The sequence below is a fragment of the Poecilia latipinna genome, unplaced genomic scaffold (assembly GCF_001443285.1).
Source record: "Poecilia latipinna isolate Pla-1442-1.1 unplaced genomic scaffold, P_latipinna-1.0 Scaffold1985, whole genome shotgun sequence".
In the NCBI taxonomy this organism is placed as follows: domain Eukaryota; kingdom Metazoa; phylum Chordata; class Actinopteri; order Cyprinodontiformes; family Poeciliidae; genus Poecilia; species Poecilia latipinna.
Window position 1 is genome coordinate 59257 of NW_015114601.1, and position 17093 is coordinate 76349.

The 17093-nt window shown below is 40.1% G+C and overlaps 1 protein-coding gene across 4 annotated transcripts in view; it reads left to right on the plus strand.

The window, feature by feature from the left end:
* Positions 1 to 542: 542 nt before the first annotated feature.
* The window catches only part of LOC106935602 (protein jagged-2-like), a 39109-nt gene continuing 22558 nt past the window's right edge, over positions 543 to 17093 (plus strand). Inside the window, exons 1-19 of one of the 4 annotated variants that reach the window (XM_015016144.1) lie at positions 543 to 718; positions 863 to 982; positions 1082 to 1195; positions 2296 to 2409; positions 5069 to 5182; positions 6804 to 6850; positions 7348 to 7530; positions 7747 to 7897; positions 8003 to 8164; positions 8735 to 8848; positions 9528 to 9641; positions 9973 to 10086; positions 10192 to 10305; positions 10601 to 10628; positions 12351 to 12436; positions 12967 to 13080; positions 14138 to 14253; positions 14365 to 14625; positions 16261 to 16392. In XM_015016144.1, coding sequence (XP_014871630.1) covers positions 577 to 718; positions 863 to 982; positions 1082 to 1195; positions 2296 to 2409; positions 5069 to 5182; positions 6804 to 6850; positions 7348 to 7530; positions 7747 to 7897; positions 8003 to 8164; positions 8735 to 8848; positions 9528 to 9641; positions 9973 to 10086; positions 10192 to 10305; positions 10601 to 10628; positions 12351 to 12436; positions 12967 to 13080; positions 14138 to 14253; positions 14365 to 14625; positions 16261 to 16392 — 2340 coding nt within the window. In that variant the 5' untranslated portion in view covers positions 543 to 576. The remainder of the gene's footprint in view (positions 719 to 862; positions 983 to 1081; positions 1196 to 2295; positions 2410 to 5068; positions 5183 to 6803; positions 6851 to 7347; positions 7531 to 7746; positions 7898 to 8002; positions 8165 to 8734; positions 8849 to 9527; positions 9642 to 9972; positions 10087 to 10191; positions 10306 to 10600; positions 10629 to 12350; positions 12437 to 12966; positions 13081 to 14137; positions 14254 to 14364; positions 14626 to 16260; positions 16393 to 17093) is intronic. The other 3 variants (XM_015016145.1, XM_015016146.1, XM_015016148.1) reach the window with 3 other exon arrangements.

A 17093-nucleotide genomic window follows, 5' to 3' on the forward strand; every position in this document is an offset into this window, starting at 1 on the left:
TTTCTGAAAAAAATAAAGGTGTCTGAAATAAATCTATAGTTATCTTCACTCCTCTAGGATTTTTTCCAAATACTTTAACTTCTCAGTTATAAACCACAATTGCTTTTGCAATTGTGGTTTATAACTGTATCACTTAAGTTACTTCAGATTGAACTTCTGAGCACGCACCATGTCTTCTTAACATAATATGATATGGGACTTTGCAATGGAACAGATTGGGTTGTTGAATTCACTCAGTCCTGTTAAGTTGCATTTAAAATAGCAGTTTCTATTACTTTAACAAGTCAAAAAAACAACAACTGTAAGATAAACATATGAAAGTATGCTATGTTTATTTTTAATTCCAACTCCTTCATAGTAATTAACTAGGTTCTAAAACAACATCTCAAGCTCTGATCATCTCTTCAGTCCATTACTTGGACATGTAGAGGAGCACCTGCAGACCTACCAAAACATGGAGGTATACCTAAAGTAAAACAGTTGACAATGAGACAATGAGTGTATGTCGTAGATGCCGATGGTAACTCTGGAGGAGATGCATAGATTTACAACTCAGGTGCACAATGTCTAATACCAATGTATTCCAGGTGTAACTATGGGTGGGATGGCCCACTGTGTGACAGATGCCTCCCATACCCGGGATGTGTTCACGGTACCTGTACTGAGCCCTGGCAGTGCACCTGTGAGAAGAACTGGGGTGGGCTGCTCTGTGATAAAGGTCAGGTTTCTCTTACCTTTGGTTTAAACAAATCTATGTGTGCTATTCAAAAATAGGATAATATGTCCATGTCCCATTCCAGAAGTGCAACAGCACAAAGCTTCAGTCTAATCTAAAGAGTTTATTACTGATTTTGGTGTCCAGACCTGAACTACTGTGGGACGAATCAGCCCTGTAAGAATGGAGGAACCTGCATGAACACAGAGCCAGATGAATACGACTGTGCTTGTCTTGACGGCTACTCCGGCAAAAACTGTGAGATTGGTGAGTATGTTATTAATGCCCAAATCATATTAAAATACGACTGTTTTGTTGCAACAAATTGGAAAAAATCAGAAGTAAAATGTACAACTGTCTCTCTAGCGGAGCACGCTTGCCTCTCTAACCCCTGTGCCAATGGAGGGACTTGTCATGAAGTCCCTTCAGGCTTTGAGTGTCACTGTCCTGCTGGCTGGTCTGGACCAACCTGTGCTGAAGGTAAGATGCTTGGTTCCCTTTCAGTTCAGAATAAAGGAGCAGACAGAAAGAGCTGATTAACAGGCAAGGGCTTTTCATTGGTGGTAGCCTGTGTAGTGTAAGAGCTGTCTGAAAGGAAAAACACTTTCTAGAGTCAGAACAACTTCCGTTATGCAAATTACGTATTCCCTTAAACCAACCAATTAGGAGAACTAAAATTATTGCTTATAATTGTTAAAAGTAATTAATTTAAACGTCCTAATCTATAACAAAATTAGAGGCAACATCAAGTTTCCAAAATTGTCCATATCTAAAAACAGCTGACCATTTGCAGCATAAATTAGAGCAGAGCTAGCATTTCACAGCTCTAATTTATGCTCCAAATTGCAGTCAGTAGGCGACTATGGGTAGTTGAGCTGTGTTGATCCGCTCAACGACATTTGTTCTGGTTTGTGTAGCAAAAAATTTTGGTTTTCCTGCTTTTGCTTTGAAAATGTTAATGAAAGTTTAAAGGTTAAAAGGTCAACCAGTCTTTGGTCAACATCAAATCTAACAAATTGGTGTGAACTGTTTGTGCTATGTTTGTGCAGTAAAAATGTCTTTTGTGCCCATCATTTTGAAGATATTAATAAAAAAGTTTCCCGAGGTCATTAGAGGTCAACCAACCCCTCTACTTACCCCCTCCCACTCAAATACGTAAAATCAAACAAATTTGGTATCAATCAACTCGGCTACATTTGTGCTGGTTTGTGCAACAAAAATGTTCATTTGTGCTGCTTTTGCTTTGAAGATATTGATGATAACCTCTGATCTTTAAAATGATAGCAGCACAAACAAAAGTTTTTACTGTCCAAACCAGCAGAAGCATAGCACCAATGCTTGATACCAGTTTATTAGATTTGAAGAGGGGTGTTATTTAACTCAATGTTTTTTTTATTGAAGTTTAATTCTGAACTGTATGTATGAGATATCTAAACCTTTAATGACAGAGACAGAAAGCCCTAAAGGATTCAAAAGCTCCTATGGATTTTCCTAGTGTTCCCAGTGCAACCTAGAAACAACCAATCAGAGCTTGGAGGCAGGTCTTGTGATAATATCTGTATTGTATGTCTACATTTCAGACACAGATGAATGTGCCTCTGCCCCCTGTGCTCATGGAGGGACCTGCATTGACATGGAGAACGGCTTTGAGTGCCTCTGCCCTGTGCAGTGGACAGGAAAGACCTGCCAGATTGGTGTGTTGTCCCTGTTGTCTCTGTTGCTGGTCATTCTGAGACAGACACATACCATCAGATGATTTGCTTTTCCTAGTAAAAACCACTGCTTTCAGAAAGAGCTTGGCCATTTTAGCATTAAATTGCTAACTAGTACATGTGGGATGACTTTTTGCTGTGATAATGCTGGTGTGTATCCCTTTGTGCAACAGCAACAGTGACAGTTGTGTCGGTTAACATGAAGTATTACAGGAGCCGTTTCATTTCACAGTTGTAAATGAAAAAGCTCCTGGGAAGGAACGTCTCCACATTTCGTCTCATTAAATATTATTTCAAATAAAAAATTTGGTGTGTTTGTATTCAGCCCCTCTGATTCAACACTTGGTAGGACTTGCTACTACTGCAGGTTTGTCTCTACCAGATTTGAACATCTACAGGCTAAACATCAAAACAGCCGTAGCCAAGTCAGGTTGGATGGGGAAGATCTGTGAACAACAGTTTTCAAATCCTGCCGCATATTCTTAATTTGAGCTTGATTAACGGCCAAATCTGGTTTGATGTATACCATCACATTGCAGTGTCAGGTCTTCTGCAGCTCCTAACAGTTTTCCTTCCAGGATTCTCCTCTACTGAGCTTCAATCATCTTCCCTTCACCTGTGAGCCACTTTTTTCCTTGCTGAAAAAAAATCCCCACGGCACGATACTGCCACCTCTGTGTTTCACTGTGGATGGTTAGTCCAGAACATTGATTTTCATCTACACATGAGGTTTTGCATGTTGACCAAAAAGTTCAACTTTGGTCGCATGACCAGAGCAACTTTTTGTTTACTGTGCTCTCTAAAAACATATTGTCCTCTGGGGTTTTAAATGCCCTTCTTCTTGCCATTTCTCCATACAGACTTCTTGCTGCATTTTAATTCTTGTCCTGTTAAGTGAGCCCCCCACTGGAGCTGTGGATCTTTGCAGCTCCTCCAGAGTTACAGTATGTTGGCTGTTTGTTGATTAATGCTCTCCTTGGTCAGCCAGTCAGTGTAGGAGGATGTAAATGTCTCAGTTGGTCCATCCTCTCTCTCTATGTTCAGGTTGAACAGAGAAATGCTCAACGCTTGGGACTTTTTCTGTTCAATTCAGCTTTTATGTAATGCCAATTCACAGCAAATGTATTCTCACACCACTTTGCAAAAATAGAAATAGTTGATTCAATCCAATCATAGAGGCAGATTTCAAGTAAACTACAAACAGTCCAAATTGATCCTATTTTTTGAACAGTTCAGACAGCTTCTGTTTATTATTCAAATTGGTTAGAGTTTTTATCAAAAGAAACTCAGAAAGCTGCCCCGAGTCAATGACGAGCAGCAATCCCTCCTAGAGGAGCATGTAGTGACAGCAGACTGTTGCTTGCATTGTGTTGTTGACCTGGCAGCAGCCCCTCCTATTAACCATGCATGCTTTAGAACATAACTCTGGTCTAAACTTCCTTCCTGACATGTCTGCTGTATTCCTTTGTCTTCATGATACTGGTTGTTCTCTCATGATCTCTAGCAAACCTCTGAGGTCAGAAACAGAACAACTGGAGCTAGACTAGCATTCAGTTACACGCAGTCAGATTTACTTTACCAATTAGGTCACCACTGAAGGTTGTAGTAGCTTTCATGTAGGGGTATCAAAGTATAGGGTTATGAATACAAATGCACACCAAACTTTGTGTTGGTCTCTCACAATGAATAAAACACAGAATGCATATGGCTTTAAAGCAGTATGAAAACTTTTACAAGGTTATATGTGTTTTTGTATCCGTGTGTGTGTGTGTGTGTGTGTGTGTGTGTGTGTGTGTGTGTGTTGTCTACACCAGTCCCCAGCAGTGGTAGTGTCTGCAACCCAAGCCAGGTGACTTGAGTAAAGCTAAAAATAACCACCGCGTGGCAGCTGCTGGTCTTGGGAGCAAATATCATCCTGTAAAGGGAATTGGGGGGAGGGGCAGAGGGCTCCAGACAGGACGTAACAGAGGAGTAAATGCTCTACAGTCTGCCCCTCCAGCTTCTCTCAGGAAACATTAACAAGCAGCAGGAGCAGCAGTTTGCTCTGGGTGCAGAGAGGACCCTGTGGGACACAGAGAGCCGATTTGGAGCAAAGGCTTCTGGGTGTTTCATTTCAGAAGGCCAACAGGTGCTATTCACCTCCTGGGAGTACTATTAATGCTCTGTGTTAGGTTTAGTGGGCGAATTGGTGAAACTGACCACTTGGAATGTCACAGGTTGGCCTCTAGGGAATGCAACAGAGACACATTAACCCTGGGGGAGCAGTGGAGGAAGTAAATCACTGTTCAACATCTGCTTCAAATGTTTCTAGTAATCTTGCATTCGGATCAAAATCTCATACAAAAAAAAAAACTGCTTCAACATCTTCTCAGAACAACACATCATGGAGGTCTTTGACCACATTTACTGTTTTACAGTCAAAGATCTGGATGGGAATCATATTTGGTTTCATTTGTAATTTATTACTAAATTTGTTTAAATGACATGCAATGCCATGACACAACACCACACAGCAATGTAAACATTAATGAAATGTCAAGACGTAAATACTTTGATTTTGGTGGGATGAGTGTAACACAGCTGTGCTTGGTGATGGGACTTCTTATTCCCTGTCTTTGTGTCTCTTGTCTCCACTTTGCAGACATTAACGAGTGTGGGGGAAAGCCTTGCCTCAATGCTTATTCTTGCAAAAATATGATTGGTGGATATCACTGTGCCTGCTTTCGTGGATGGGTGGGCCACAACTGTCACATAAGTCAGTATGATTTCAGAAAAGTATTGGCCTTCAGTCTGCTTCCTGCCTGGCTGCATCACTCTGAGCTGTAATCCAGAGCCTTTACTGACCAACCTCTGTTCCACTGCCAGTATGTTATATGTGTGGGTGTTCTTTTTCAAGTATCCCCAACATCCTGTCCATGTTGCTGGTTGGTTTTAAAGATAAAGCATTTAAGCTTTATCAGAAGCTTAAATGCATGCATAAAAGTACTAGTTCCATTTGCAGTAATGGAACTACTGCTAATGGTTCCATTATGATTTTTTTTTATATGGGAAAAAAATCATAATTGAAATAATCTGCCAATGGAACCAGTACTTCCTCATCAATATAAGGAAGTATTGAAACAAGTTCATATATCTGCTGAAAAGTTAGATGTAAGATAGTCTTCTCTTATTTCTAGTGTACTAGATTTTTACACTAGAAACTGAATCAAAATTGCTTGGTAAGATTTTGTGTTTTTGCAGTATACACATAACGCCACTATTAATATTTTTCTAAATGTCCCTCAATACATTCTTTTTCCAGCCATGAAGAAGCTTCTTAATTTGGTTGGCATGAATTCTGGGCCCGATTGAGGTTTGGGACATTCCATGTTAGTCTTTTTAATCCTTTCCGAAACAAATGAAACTATCCAGTTGTGTTCCATATGGTGCATTAGTACCGCTGTCAGTGAAACAGCCCCTTAGCATGATGCTACCTCCATCATGCTTAACAGCAGGTAGTGTATTCTTAGAAATGAAAAGCCTCACCTTGACTTACCACAGTGACATACAGCAGTTCTTGGCTTGAGCTTGTGGCCAGCTGGAAAGAATCCGATCCTGAAAAGGACTCTGTTACTGCTGGTTACAGTTGGTCTTTGAACATCCCATCTCATTTCCTTTCATCAGAGGTCAAAGTTTGGGTCAGATGATTGGAACTTTGAAACAGACGGACGTCCCAGTCTGGCAGTGATCAAAAACACACATGAAAACTGTACGACTGTAAATCATGCCATATCTCAACTCAATAAACACTCATGTACTAGCAGGATTTCTATTTTAATGGGCAGGAATGTGTCTATAATTTTAGCTATATTTAAAAAGTCCACAGTAAATGCAATCTTTTGCACCAGTTCATAGCTTTTATATTCCTTGGACTTGTTTGCAGCATACATATACAACCATTCCACCTGATGAAAGAGTGATTCAAATACATCATTAAATGATGAATGGATATTAACTTATCTAGTTGATGTAAGTGCAATAGAAGCTGGTCAGTGGAGGTTGCTGGAATTTCTTCCTCTGTCTTTAGTCTCATGCCTTTCTGCTGGATTTTCCCACGCTTCACCTGGGCTCCAGGGTCTCTGACTAAATCTAAAATTTCTAAAAACTATGTTCAGTTATCCATGAGAGATTTTCCTAATTAGTATAATTGTTTAGTTCCACATTTTTCTTCCTCTGAATCTGCATTTCTTTTGGGGATTGATCATCCTGCTCTGAGTGTACACCAGTGCACCACTTCTCCCAGCCTCCAACAACCACTTTCTCACATGTTGCTCCATCAGTGTGCTTCTGTCTCAGTCTTCATTGAATTTCATTTCAAACCTTTGGTTTTTCCTCAGACATGAACAGTTGCCATGGACAGTGTCAGAATGGAGGCACCTGTAAGGTAATGCCCACTTCTCATTCTCAAACATGCTGCTGGTTTTGATTAATTTTTTTATGCTTTTTTGAAGATATAAATACAAGAACAAGAGGCGTGTCAGCTTTCTAACGGCTTCAGCTGCTATCTAAGCCATGCTTCCTAGCTACTTTACCAGATGTCAACTGTCAACACAGTTGACAGTTTTATCATACATACGAATTAGGAAATAATTAGTATTATTGATAAATAATTGTTGACTCTGAGCTGAATTTAGAATGTCTTTGTAGATGAGTTGGACTTTAGGCTTATTGCTGCTGGATGACTGAATTATGCATTAGCTGGTGTAGTTTTGCAATTTGATAAAGTCTTATGTTAAGGAGATTATCTGGTGCTGCTTTAGTGATCTGGTCTTGTCTGTCTTGCAACTAAGTGAAATGAGAATTTAACCCTGAGTTGCTTTTGACAGCTGTTGGATCTATTGACTGACTTGCTGAGAACCACACTTGTTGTCTTCATACCAGAACACAGCCAGAGGCTACCAGTGCGTTTGCCTGCCAGGTTTTGTGGGTCGGCACTGTGAGGCTCAGAGGAACCATTGCTCTAGCAGTCCTTGCAGAAATGGTGGTCGCTGCCATGTGCATCTGGAAGGTTTTGTATGTGACTGCCTACCAGGGTTCACTGGAACCACCTGTGAGGTGAGGAAGGTATTGTAAACCTGTTTATTAGTAACAGTTAATGAGAAGTTTCCATAATAAAGCTAACTATTATGTAATAATTGTAGCAATGAGACTGCCTGACAAAAGAGCTCATTATAGCCCTATGAAATATGATGTATAGCAACTGTTTTGTTTCTTATGTTGAATAACATTGACGGTGTGGAGAGTTTGAATGTGCCTCAGTTATTGATTTCTTCTCTTAAGGTGCAAAATGATCCTTGTAATCCAAATCCTTGCCAAAATAAGGCTCAGTGCAACAGCCTAGCTGGTGACTTCTACTGCAGCTGCCCTGATGATTATGAGGGCAAAACTTGTTCTGAGCTCAAGGACCACTGCAAGACCAACCAGTGTGAAGGTAGCAAGACTTCTACTAGAGCCATTGTTTTTTCATTATTTCTTTCAAACCAGCAGGAATGCTTTGCTTTCTGATTTTGACCATTTTCTTGTCTGTAACCCAAAGTGATCGACAGCTGCACTGTTGCCGTTGCAACCAATGATACTCAACAAGTGTGGCACATTTCATCAAATGTGTGTGGGCCACACGGCCGTTGCATTAGCCTGCCTGCCGGGAACTTCAGCTGTTCCTGCGATCTGGGATTCACTGGCACCTACTGCCACGAGAGTGAGTCATTATTAGGTTAACACTCACACATCGTCTATATTTATCACCAGTTACCATCACTAGGAACCACAAGCCTTCTGGTAATTCAGGCTCAAGTTTCGCTAATCATCACCATCAGTTTGGTGTATAGTGGAAATAAAAAGTCCAGAGGAAAACCTGAGCTACATGTCACAGCGTTACCATTCTCGTTCTATTTACAAGTTTTTTGTTGCTGTTGATGTGCCGGTTTTTATAGCTCGGCATCTTATTTTGACTGTGCATTTTTTTGCCTTGCGTTTGTTGCCGCTTCTTGGTCCCTTCTACGGTCCCTTGAAAAAGGGATTCCTGGCCCTCAATGGGCTTTTATTCTGGTAAAATAAAGGTGAAACAAATAAAAAATAGACATTTCAGTTCAGTGGATATCTTAAAATGCACAGTGGTCAAATATAAAAAAAATTTTTTACTAACAACTGAACCAGGAAGTGGATTTTTTTTATTTTCCATTGTTTTACAAAGAAAGGAAAGCATACCATTTGTCAATGTACTTATTTTTAGCAACTTCCTTCTCTTAAATACTAACTTTGTTTGCAGATATCAATGACTGTGCATCATACCCATGTAAAAATGGAGGCACCTGCATAGATGGGATAAGCTCCTTTGAGTGTGTCTGTCCAGGCGGCTGGGAGGGTGACCTCTGTGATGTTGGTGAGTGTGTGACTGGGCAGCACAAATTTAGACTGGAAACAAACAACTTCTGTGGAAATCTGAAGATAAATGTTTAAGTTACAGCCTTCTTCTACAGAACCGCTATAACTGATAGCGGTTAATCATATGCATACATATGATTTAGCTCCAAAAGTGATGCTATTTGGTAATTTATTATACATTTTATTGTTTTTTATTACATCGCTCCAAAACCACAAGGTGTGTCATTATATTTGATACGGTTCAATAAATGTTAGCTTTGTTACATCAGTTTTACTTTAGAGCATTAAGAGATATTCACGTCATTTTTCTGAAGTCGCCAGTCATGTGAATAAACATTGCTCACCTAGTCTGACCATAACAGCATAAATATAGCTTAGAAGTGCAAACCTGTAATGTTTGTCCTAAAGCGTAATTTAACACTTGAATATTTACAATTATATTTTAACTTTTCAATGTGCAGAAAAAACAATTGCGTTTCAGTTTCTTGGTTTCACTCCTGATCACTTAAGATAAAGATTGTTAAGATTCGAGTCTCAGACCATGAGTATTAGTCAAGACTGAAGTCTTTGTTTTTCCTCTTTTAGTTTGTCTCAAATCACTGTTTCTGGTTTGTTTACACCATTTATTTTGTTGTTGTTTTATCTCTCCATAACCCAAACTGACCTTTCATTTCCAGATGTGAATGAGTGCAGCAGCAACCCCTGTCAGAATGGAGGCCAGTGCGTGGATCTATTTCATGATTTCTACTGCAACTGCATAGACAACTGGAAAGGGAAAAACTGTCACTTACGTGAGTTTGACTGCAGTTATTTATGCACACATTGAAACCTAATTCTGCAATTACCACAAACTGTTAGACCTTCCTCCCACTCACATATCTGTTTTATTAGTGTCAGTCAGCAGAAAAGGGGCAATATGTTTTCCTTCACATTCTTTGCATGTCAGGTCTTATATTTCTGAACTACTTTATCAACTTGATCTTTGGGGTGAACTGCTTACATGTCAGTAAACATGATCTCTCTTACTACTCTGTTCTTTCCATATGTGGAGTGGAAGTAGGTACTTAACAATGGCAGAAAGACAAATACCAGCAGTGTTTGTGTGGTGCTTCCACTCTCCAGGTGAGAGCCAATGTGACTCCAACACATGCAGGAACGGTGGGACTTGTTATGACCGTGGAGACTCGTTCCTGTGCCACTGCCCATCAGGGTGGGCAGGAAACACCTGCAACACAGGTCAGCCATTGTTTCCATACAATTATGTTAATCATGATGACTGCATCAGCTGCTGTTACTAGCCAAAATTAAATCAGTGGATGATCAAATGTTGTTTTGCTCTAGCTAAGAACAGCACTTGTGATTCGGATCCATGTGAGAACGGAGGAACATGTGTTGGAGGAGAACTTTTCACCTGCATCTGCAAGGATGGCTGGGAAGGGCCCACTTGTGCACAAAGTATACCTCTATTTCATAGACAGAGAGAGAAGTTATTGTGTCTTATATGTTAAAATATAAGCCACATATTAAAATACACTGTATAAAAGGATGCCTAACCGTATTTTGTCTTAGCCAGACTAACTGCTTTCTGTTTAAGTCTGTGATTACCAAAAACATTTTTTATTTTCTGAATGCCAGAATAAGGACAGAGAATATCTTATGCAAGTCCAAAGATTTGTGAAAGAGAAGTCTTGCACAAATGATCTCATTCATTCTGAGCCATCTGATCTTTTATTGTTCTTCCGTTTTGCAGATATCGATGACTGCAATCCACACCCTTGGTAAGACAAACTGATTTAGATTACATGTTTATGTTTGAGTTGCCCCTGTTATTCAAAAATCCTTCATTTAGTCTTGTAATATTTATTTATCTTTTAGGCTTTGTTCACACAGCAGGTAAATGTGACCCAAGTTTTTTGCCCCAATCCTGACTGTCTGAACAGCCCCATTCCGATGTATTCACCCCAAGAAAATTTGTGCCTCTTCCATATCTCATTCTAAATTGGATACATATCCAATAGTTTTCCAAGTGTCTGCAGTCTGAGTCATCAGTTTGCATTTTATCCATCTTTTCCGTCATTGACGTGAGGCATTCTTCATAAGATGCACCAGAAGAAGCCAGACTGGTAAATCCTGACGTAAACAATGTCTGAATCAAGCAGCACCGATACGTTTTTGTAAGCTGTGTCACTTTAGAGCTGACAGTAGTCAACTGCCATTGCTTAACACCTTTATAATTGATCCATTATTACTTCTGCAAACAGTACACTGCTGTGTGTTGTCTAGGTTTTTCTGTGCATGCGGGTCACACTGGGATCATAAACTGTTTACATACAAGTCTGATTGTGCTTGCATTTAATTAGCTGTAGAAAGTCCATGAAAGAAGTAAAGAATATATATTTCAGTAAATATTTGGAGTTGATCATCAAGACCTTCTGTATTAACACAACCCTAATTTCCAAGTAGCATTCTGGCTATCTGCAAGTTACTTACATGTCTGTGAAGTATAAACTGGTATAGAGTTTGGATTTAGGTTAATTGTCTCTTTTGTTAAGAGCTTTATGTCACCCATTCGGAAAATATTTTAGTTTTTTCACACATTTAGATGTTTAGACTGTTTTTTTGAATGAGATTTAACAGGTCAGCAAATCTTATTATGGCATATTTTCCTATGCCTGATCGTCAAGGCCCTGCATGTTAGGTGCTTCCCTGCTTCAGCACACCTGATTTCAATTAATGGTCGATTAACAAGGTTTTACTGAACGGCAATAATCTGAATCAGGTGTGTTAAAGCAGGGGGACATTTAAAACATACAAGGCAGCGTGCCTTGAAGACCAGTGTTGGAAAACACTGCAATAGCGCACCAAACTGCAATAGAACAGTGTAACTGCAGAACTACATTCTTTCTCACTACAAAGATAATATTTAGGATACATATTTAACTGCAGCAACATTGCTGCTATTCTTATAGTGGTCCACAAAAGTCAATCCTAATCTGGCCCTCTGACCCCCACCTACCCACACCCTGGCTCTTCAATGACTGATAGGTGGATTAGTGGTGGTTAATCCACCTAGGAAGAGAGGAGGTGGAAAAGGAAGAGACAGGACAGGGTGATGCCCCTCCTTCTGCACCCAGAACCTGGGGCAAAGTGAGAATTGAAGCTGTTCAGAGATGGGGCTGTTACCCTCACTATGTGGTCTTTATGGATTTGCATATGAAATCTAGACATTGATCTAGCTTTAGCTTGAAGGTCTCAACAAAATCAAAGAAAATAGTAGCACCACAACTTTATAATAAAGACAATTTTCATCTTTTTTCACATCATTAATGAATCAAAATGTTGGCTCTTGGTTTCCACCAATTTTCTGTACTAGAAGCTGATTTTAAAAGCACTGATATTTTATTGACAAAACCTAAAAGCCTTCAAATCATTTAGGAAAACCGATGCAAAAAGATTAAATAAAATTTCTGAATGAGGTTTTGCTCTTCTCTCCTTTGCAGTTACAACGGTGGCATCTGTGTTGATGGTGTGAATTGGTTCCGCTGCGAGTGTGCGTCAGGATTTGCTGGACCAGATTGCCGCATCAGTGAGTGCATGGGAACCGAAGGGAGCTGGAGGCTGGGGTCAGGTGTGCTGGGGCATTGGAAAGAGGGTCAGAGATGAAGGGCCTTGGTAGGGGAGCCTGAGCCGATTGTTTCTGGGTGACAGATTTGGAAGCCTTTTAGGAAAACGGTGTTAACCTTTCCCCTCTGTGCTGAGCCGAGGTCAGAGCTTATGTTGGTTGGGCACTCTCACGTCTCTGACTAGAAAGCTTTTCAGAGAAGATTTTGCAGAAGCAGAGAGGTATCCATTTGGAGATTTTGGGACTAAACTGTGATCATATTGAAAGAAAATAATCTCCTTAAAGATTTTCAAATGAACATTAAAATACACCCAAGATTCAGGTTTTTACAGCCTAGTTGACCTTCTACAAATGTAGAGTTTGACTTGTTTTACTTGATCAAAACACTACTAGTTCTTCTAGATTTAATATTCAGTTCTAATCCTGAGCTTATGTCTTTAAAACCAACATTGACTTCATATTTCTGTGATTGTTCTGTATACTTGTTTCCACAGATATAAATGAGTGTCAGTCGTCTCCCTGTGCTGAAGGCTCTACATGCATAGATGAGATCAGTGCCTACCACTGTGTCTGCCCTCCTGGACAAGCTGGACCTCAGTGTCAGCAGTGTAAGTTAAATACAATGATCCCTTGTTTTTCGCGGGGGTTGCGTTCCGAAAATAACCCGCAATAAGTGAAATCCACAAAGTAGTTACCTTTATTGTTTTTACAACTATTACACAGCATAGTTAAATACTCTACATTGAAACCAAAGAACAAAACTTGTTTTCAGGTCGGCGGATGTGTGTGTGCATCAGTCACGGCCTTAATGTGATCCGGATTCATGTTATAAAAGCCGTGTCCTCCAAGATTCACAGCTGTATCTACAGCAGAGCCTCCAGCCAGTTTTTTTCAGCAGGCATTCAAAGTTTCAGTTTCCATCTCCTGAATGGATGCATTATGTATATTTTAGCCAATCAGGACACAGAATACAATGCACTGTGAAAAAAACTGCACAAAAGCGAGGGTTCACTGTACATCTAAATCGTTTGTGCATTAATTTAAAATCAAGGCTAAAAACTAGTGGCGAGATATTGCAGTGTCTGTGATTAATGAATTGCATTTTTATCAAGAAGTACATTCTCAATTAAAAAACATTTTGCTGCTGAATTATTAAATAATTAAACATATGAGCTCAACATTATGTGTTTCATGTGTTTATCATGTTCTTATTTTTCAACCATCAGATTGGTGTAGTGTTATTCTTGTCATTCAGATTTCCAGTGTTCGAAGAACTCCTGATCATTCATAGAACATCTATAAGAATATGGACCCTGGGCACTGACATTAGTATTAGCTGCTACATGTTTAGCATTGAGATGTTAATTTATGCTTGAATAGCTTCACTGATGGGCTAACTCATTTTACCACAATTTATACACAACAATAGTCTTTCCCAGCGACCCATCAGATTAGTTCAGAAGCAGAAACGAACCACCAGTGGGCCCACAGATACAAAAAGTTTTGGTTGTGGTACCAATGTAAAGAAAAAAAGCAAGTAATTGTGTTAAAATATTTAATGTTATAGAATATTTTTCGGACTATAAGCCGCTACTTTTTTTCAATGCTTTGAACCATGCGGCTGATAGCCGCATGGTTCAATAAAGCTGCCTTTTATCTTTTCAGTCACGGGACTTGGAAAGTCATGCCGCCACGCTGGCCTGCAGTATCCTCACAGCAGTCACTGGGAGGAGGACTGTAACGCCTGTCAGTGTGTCAATGGCGAAGTTCACTGTTCCAAGGTTTCACCGATGAACCAAAGATTTTTTCCACATATATAGGCTGAGAGCAATTACTGATCCACTTTAAATATTTGAGGCATGTACTAAATCCCTCTAACTGTCCACTTCCAGGTGAAGTGCGGTCGTCGCCCCTGCATCCTCCCAAATGCTGTTTTGCCTTCAGTCACCAGCCATCAGCCCTGTCCTGGAGGCCTTGAGTGTGTGAAGCATCCATTCCTCACATGCTTGTCTCCACCATGTCATCAGTGGGGCGTGTGCTCAACACCTGACCCTCCCACTCCTGAGCATACCCAGTGTGAGCCCCATAGTGGCTACCTGGACAACAGCTGTGCTCACATCACTCTCATCTTTAACAGGGACAAAGTGCCACAGGTACTCATACATAGAAGTGTTAGATGTTTTGGAAAGCATTAATCAGAGAAACACCCAGTAGATAAGGATTGTCAAAATAATCTATATTAAGACATAATTAATGCTGAAAATATGAATGACTCCAAGAAACTCATCAAAACAGATATAAACTGAAACATTTTCAAGATATTGCCCTTCTTCAGACAGCAGCACTGCAATAACAGAGATCCTTAGAGTCTCCCTTCCCTACTAGAGGTTCACCTGCAGATTAAAGGCTCAGAATAAAACTGAGTACTTGACGCTAGGAGTACCAGCGTCAAGTACTCCTACCTGCAAACCGATACTCCAGATTAATAGCACTGTTCTGCTGGACTTTCCTCCTGTGCTTCACTACGGTGAAGAGGCTAAACCACTCTCCATGCCAGGTGATGGTGGCAATACATCAGTAAGTTATTTGCCAATTCTCCAACAAAACAGAGAAGTTAGACAGTGGAAGGGGCTAAAATGTCCATAGATTTCTAGCAAATGTTGCGCTAGACCAGGGGTGCCCAAAGTTGGTCCTCGAGGGCCGCCATCCTGCATTTTTAGTTCTCTCCCTAGTAGTAGTAACAACCTCTCAGCATGTCAATGTTCTACTTAGGCCTCTAATGAGCCATCATTTGATGCAGGTGTGCTAAACCAGAAGAGAACTAAAACATGGAGGATGCCGGATTTTGAGGACCAAATTTGGGCACCCTGCGCTAGACTTTCATCGTCCATCATTTTAAAAAACGGTGGAAAAAGAAATCATGTCATAATCTAATTTTACCAAGAATTTTTAAAACGTCATTTAATTGCATTTACCATCATATTACCATCAAACTGAATGCATTTCACTTATCTCTGCAGTGACAAAGTTTTGAAATCACTTCACCAACTGAAGTGATCAGAAGTCGGCAAGACTCTCTGAACGCTACCTGATCTCGCAAACACTCCAAGCCTCTGGTCCATAACTCTTCAACGCGCCACTGTTTGCTCTCAGATTGTGTTCAGAAATGATACTGTTATCATCTATGTTAGAAATTCTTCTTATACTGATTGATTTAGTGACCTCAGCCATGTTCTGTGTGTGAATTTGAGACCAGGTGTGTGTAATCACATAGGATACAAGTCTGCTCTCTGTGCTTGGTTAAGCCATCAAGCAAGGGGAAACCCAACCTTTTATTTTAATTAAGCTTTTACTGTTTTTGTTCTTAGACCATCATTAGAGTAAACAGTGTAACTTCTACTATTTTTAGATTTTATCATCTGGGATGCGTGATTAATTGGAGCAGAGCAGTGGAGCTGCTGCACATTTATTTGCTGTGCACTGCGCTTGTTAGTCTGATGGACATCTGCTCTTTGATTTATTTCCTTCTTCTACACCATAAGCTACCTACTCCTCTATTTAGACTATAGCAAGTCACAACTTGATCATGTATTCTCTTTTAGTCTTCTCTGTGTATTTGTCAGTTTATAAAATGCGCCACAAAAGCCCGACCCACCATCAGGCTAATCATTTTGGCTCGACTGACCTGGATTTCCTAATCTGAAACCACTGTAATTTAGACATTTTGACAATGTTTTTACTAATCTACCTACTTTGTGTGTGTGTGTGTGTGCGCGCGTGTGTGGCAGGGCACTGCTGTAGAGAACATCTGCTCTGAGCTGAGATACCTCCCTGTGACTCAGATGCTGGCTGTGGACCGAACACTGATCATCCTCTGTGATTTGTCCTATTATACAAGAAATGCTGTGGAGGTTGCCATGGTAATTACTACACATGCTTACCCTAACACTTATATTTTCACTATTCAGGAAACACTACACTCTTCAGCCAAATATGAGATGTTTGTTAAAATGCTTCAAAAGCAAGACTGCCAAAAACAGCCATATGAATTTTACATTTTAAACTTGAGATGCACCAAACAGAATCAAGTGACCAATTCAGCTAGTTTGTGTTTTAAGTTCCAACCTACTGATGATTTATCTATAAAAACCAACATTAATATAAGATTAGTCTTCAAATAAGTTCTTTCCAGCCTTCCTACTCCCAGAAGGAGTAGGAAGGCCACTTGTCCAGTGGTGGCATTTTTTGTGTTGTGGCAGCAGAAGCAGTACACAATCTGTGTATAAAAGCAATTACAGTGAAACAGGACTTGGTTATAAGCAATTAGCACAGGTAGCACGGCTGGCTAAATGTGGATTCTGAACTTTACCCTTGTATGTAGAAATGGGGTCCAATGGACCCCACACACATAAAACTTGTATCATTTGCCATAGTCCCCTACGTTTGCCTCAGTCCTCGCACGCACAAGGGTGAAATAAATACAGGGATTAAATAAATGTACAATGTCCAGGGTTTCCCCCAGAAAACTTGCTAAGCCCGGTGGTCAGGGCATTGAGGCGGCCCACCGGTGGTCAACCGTGTTTTTGTATTAAAAGATGTTAAGTTGACAGGAAATGTAAAA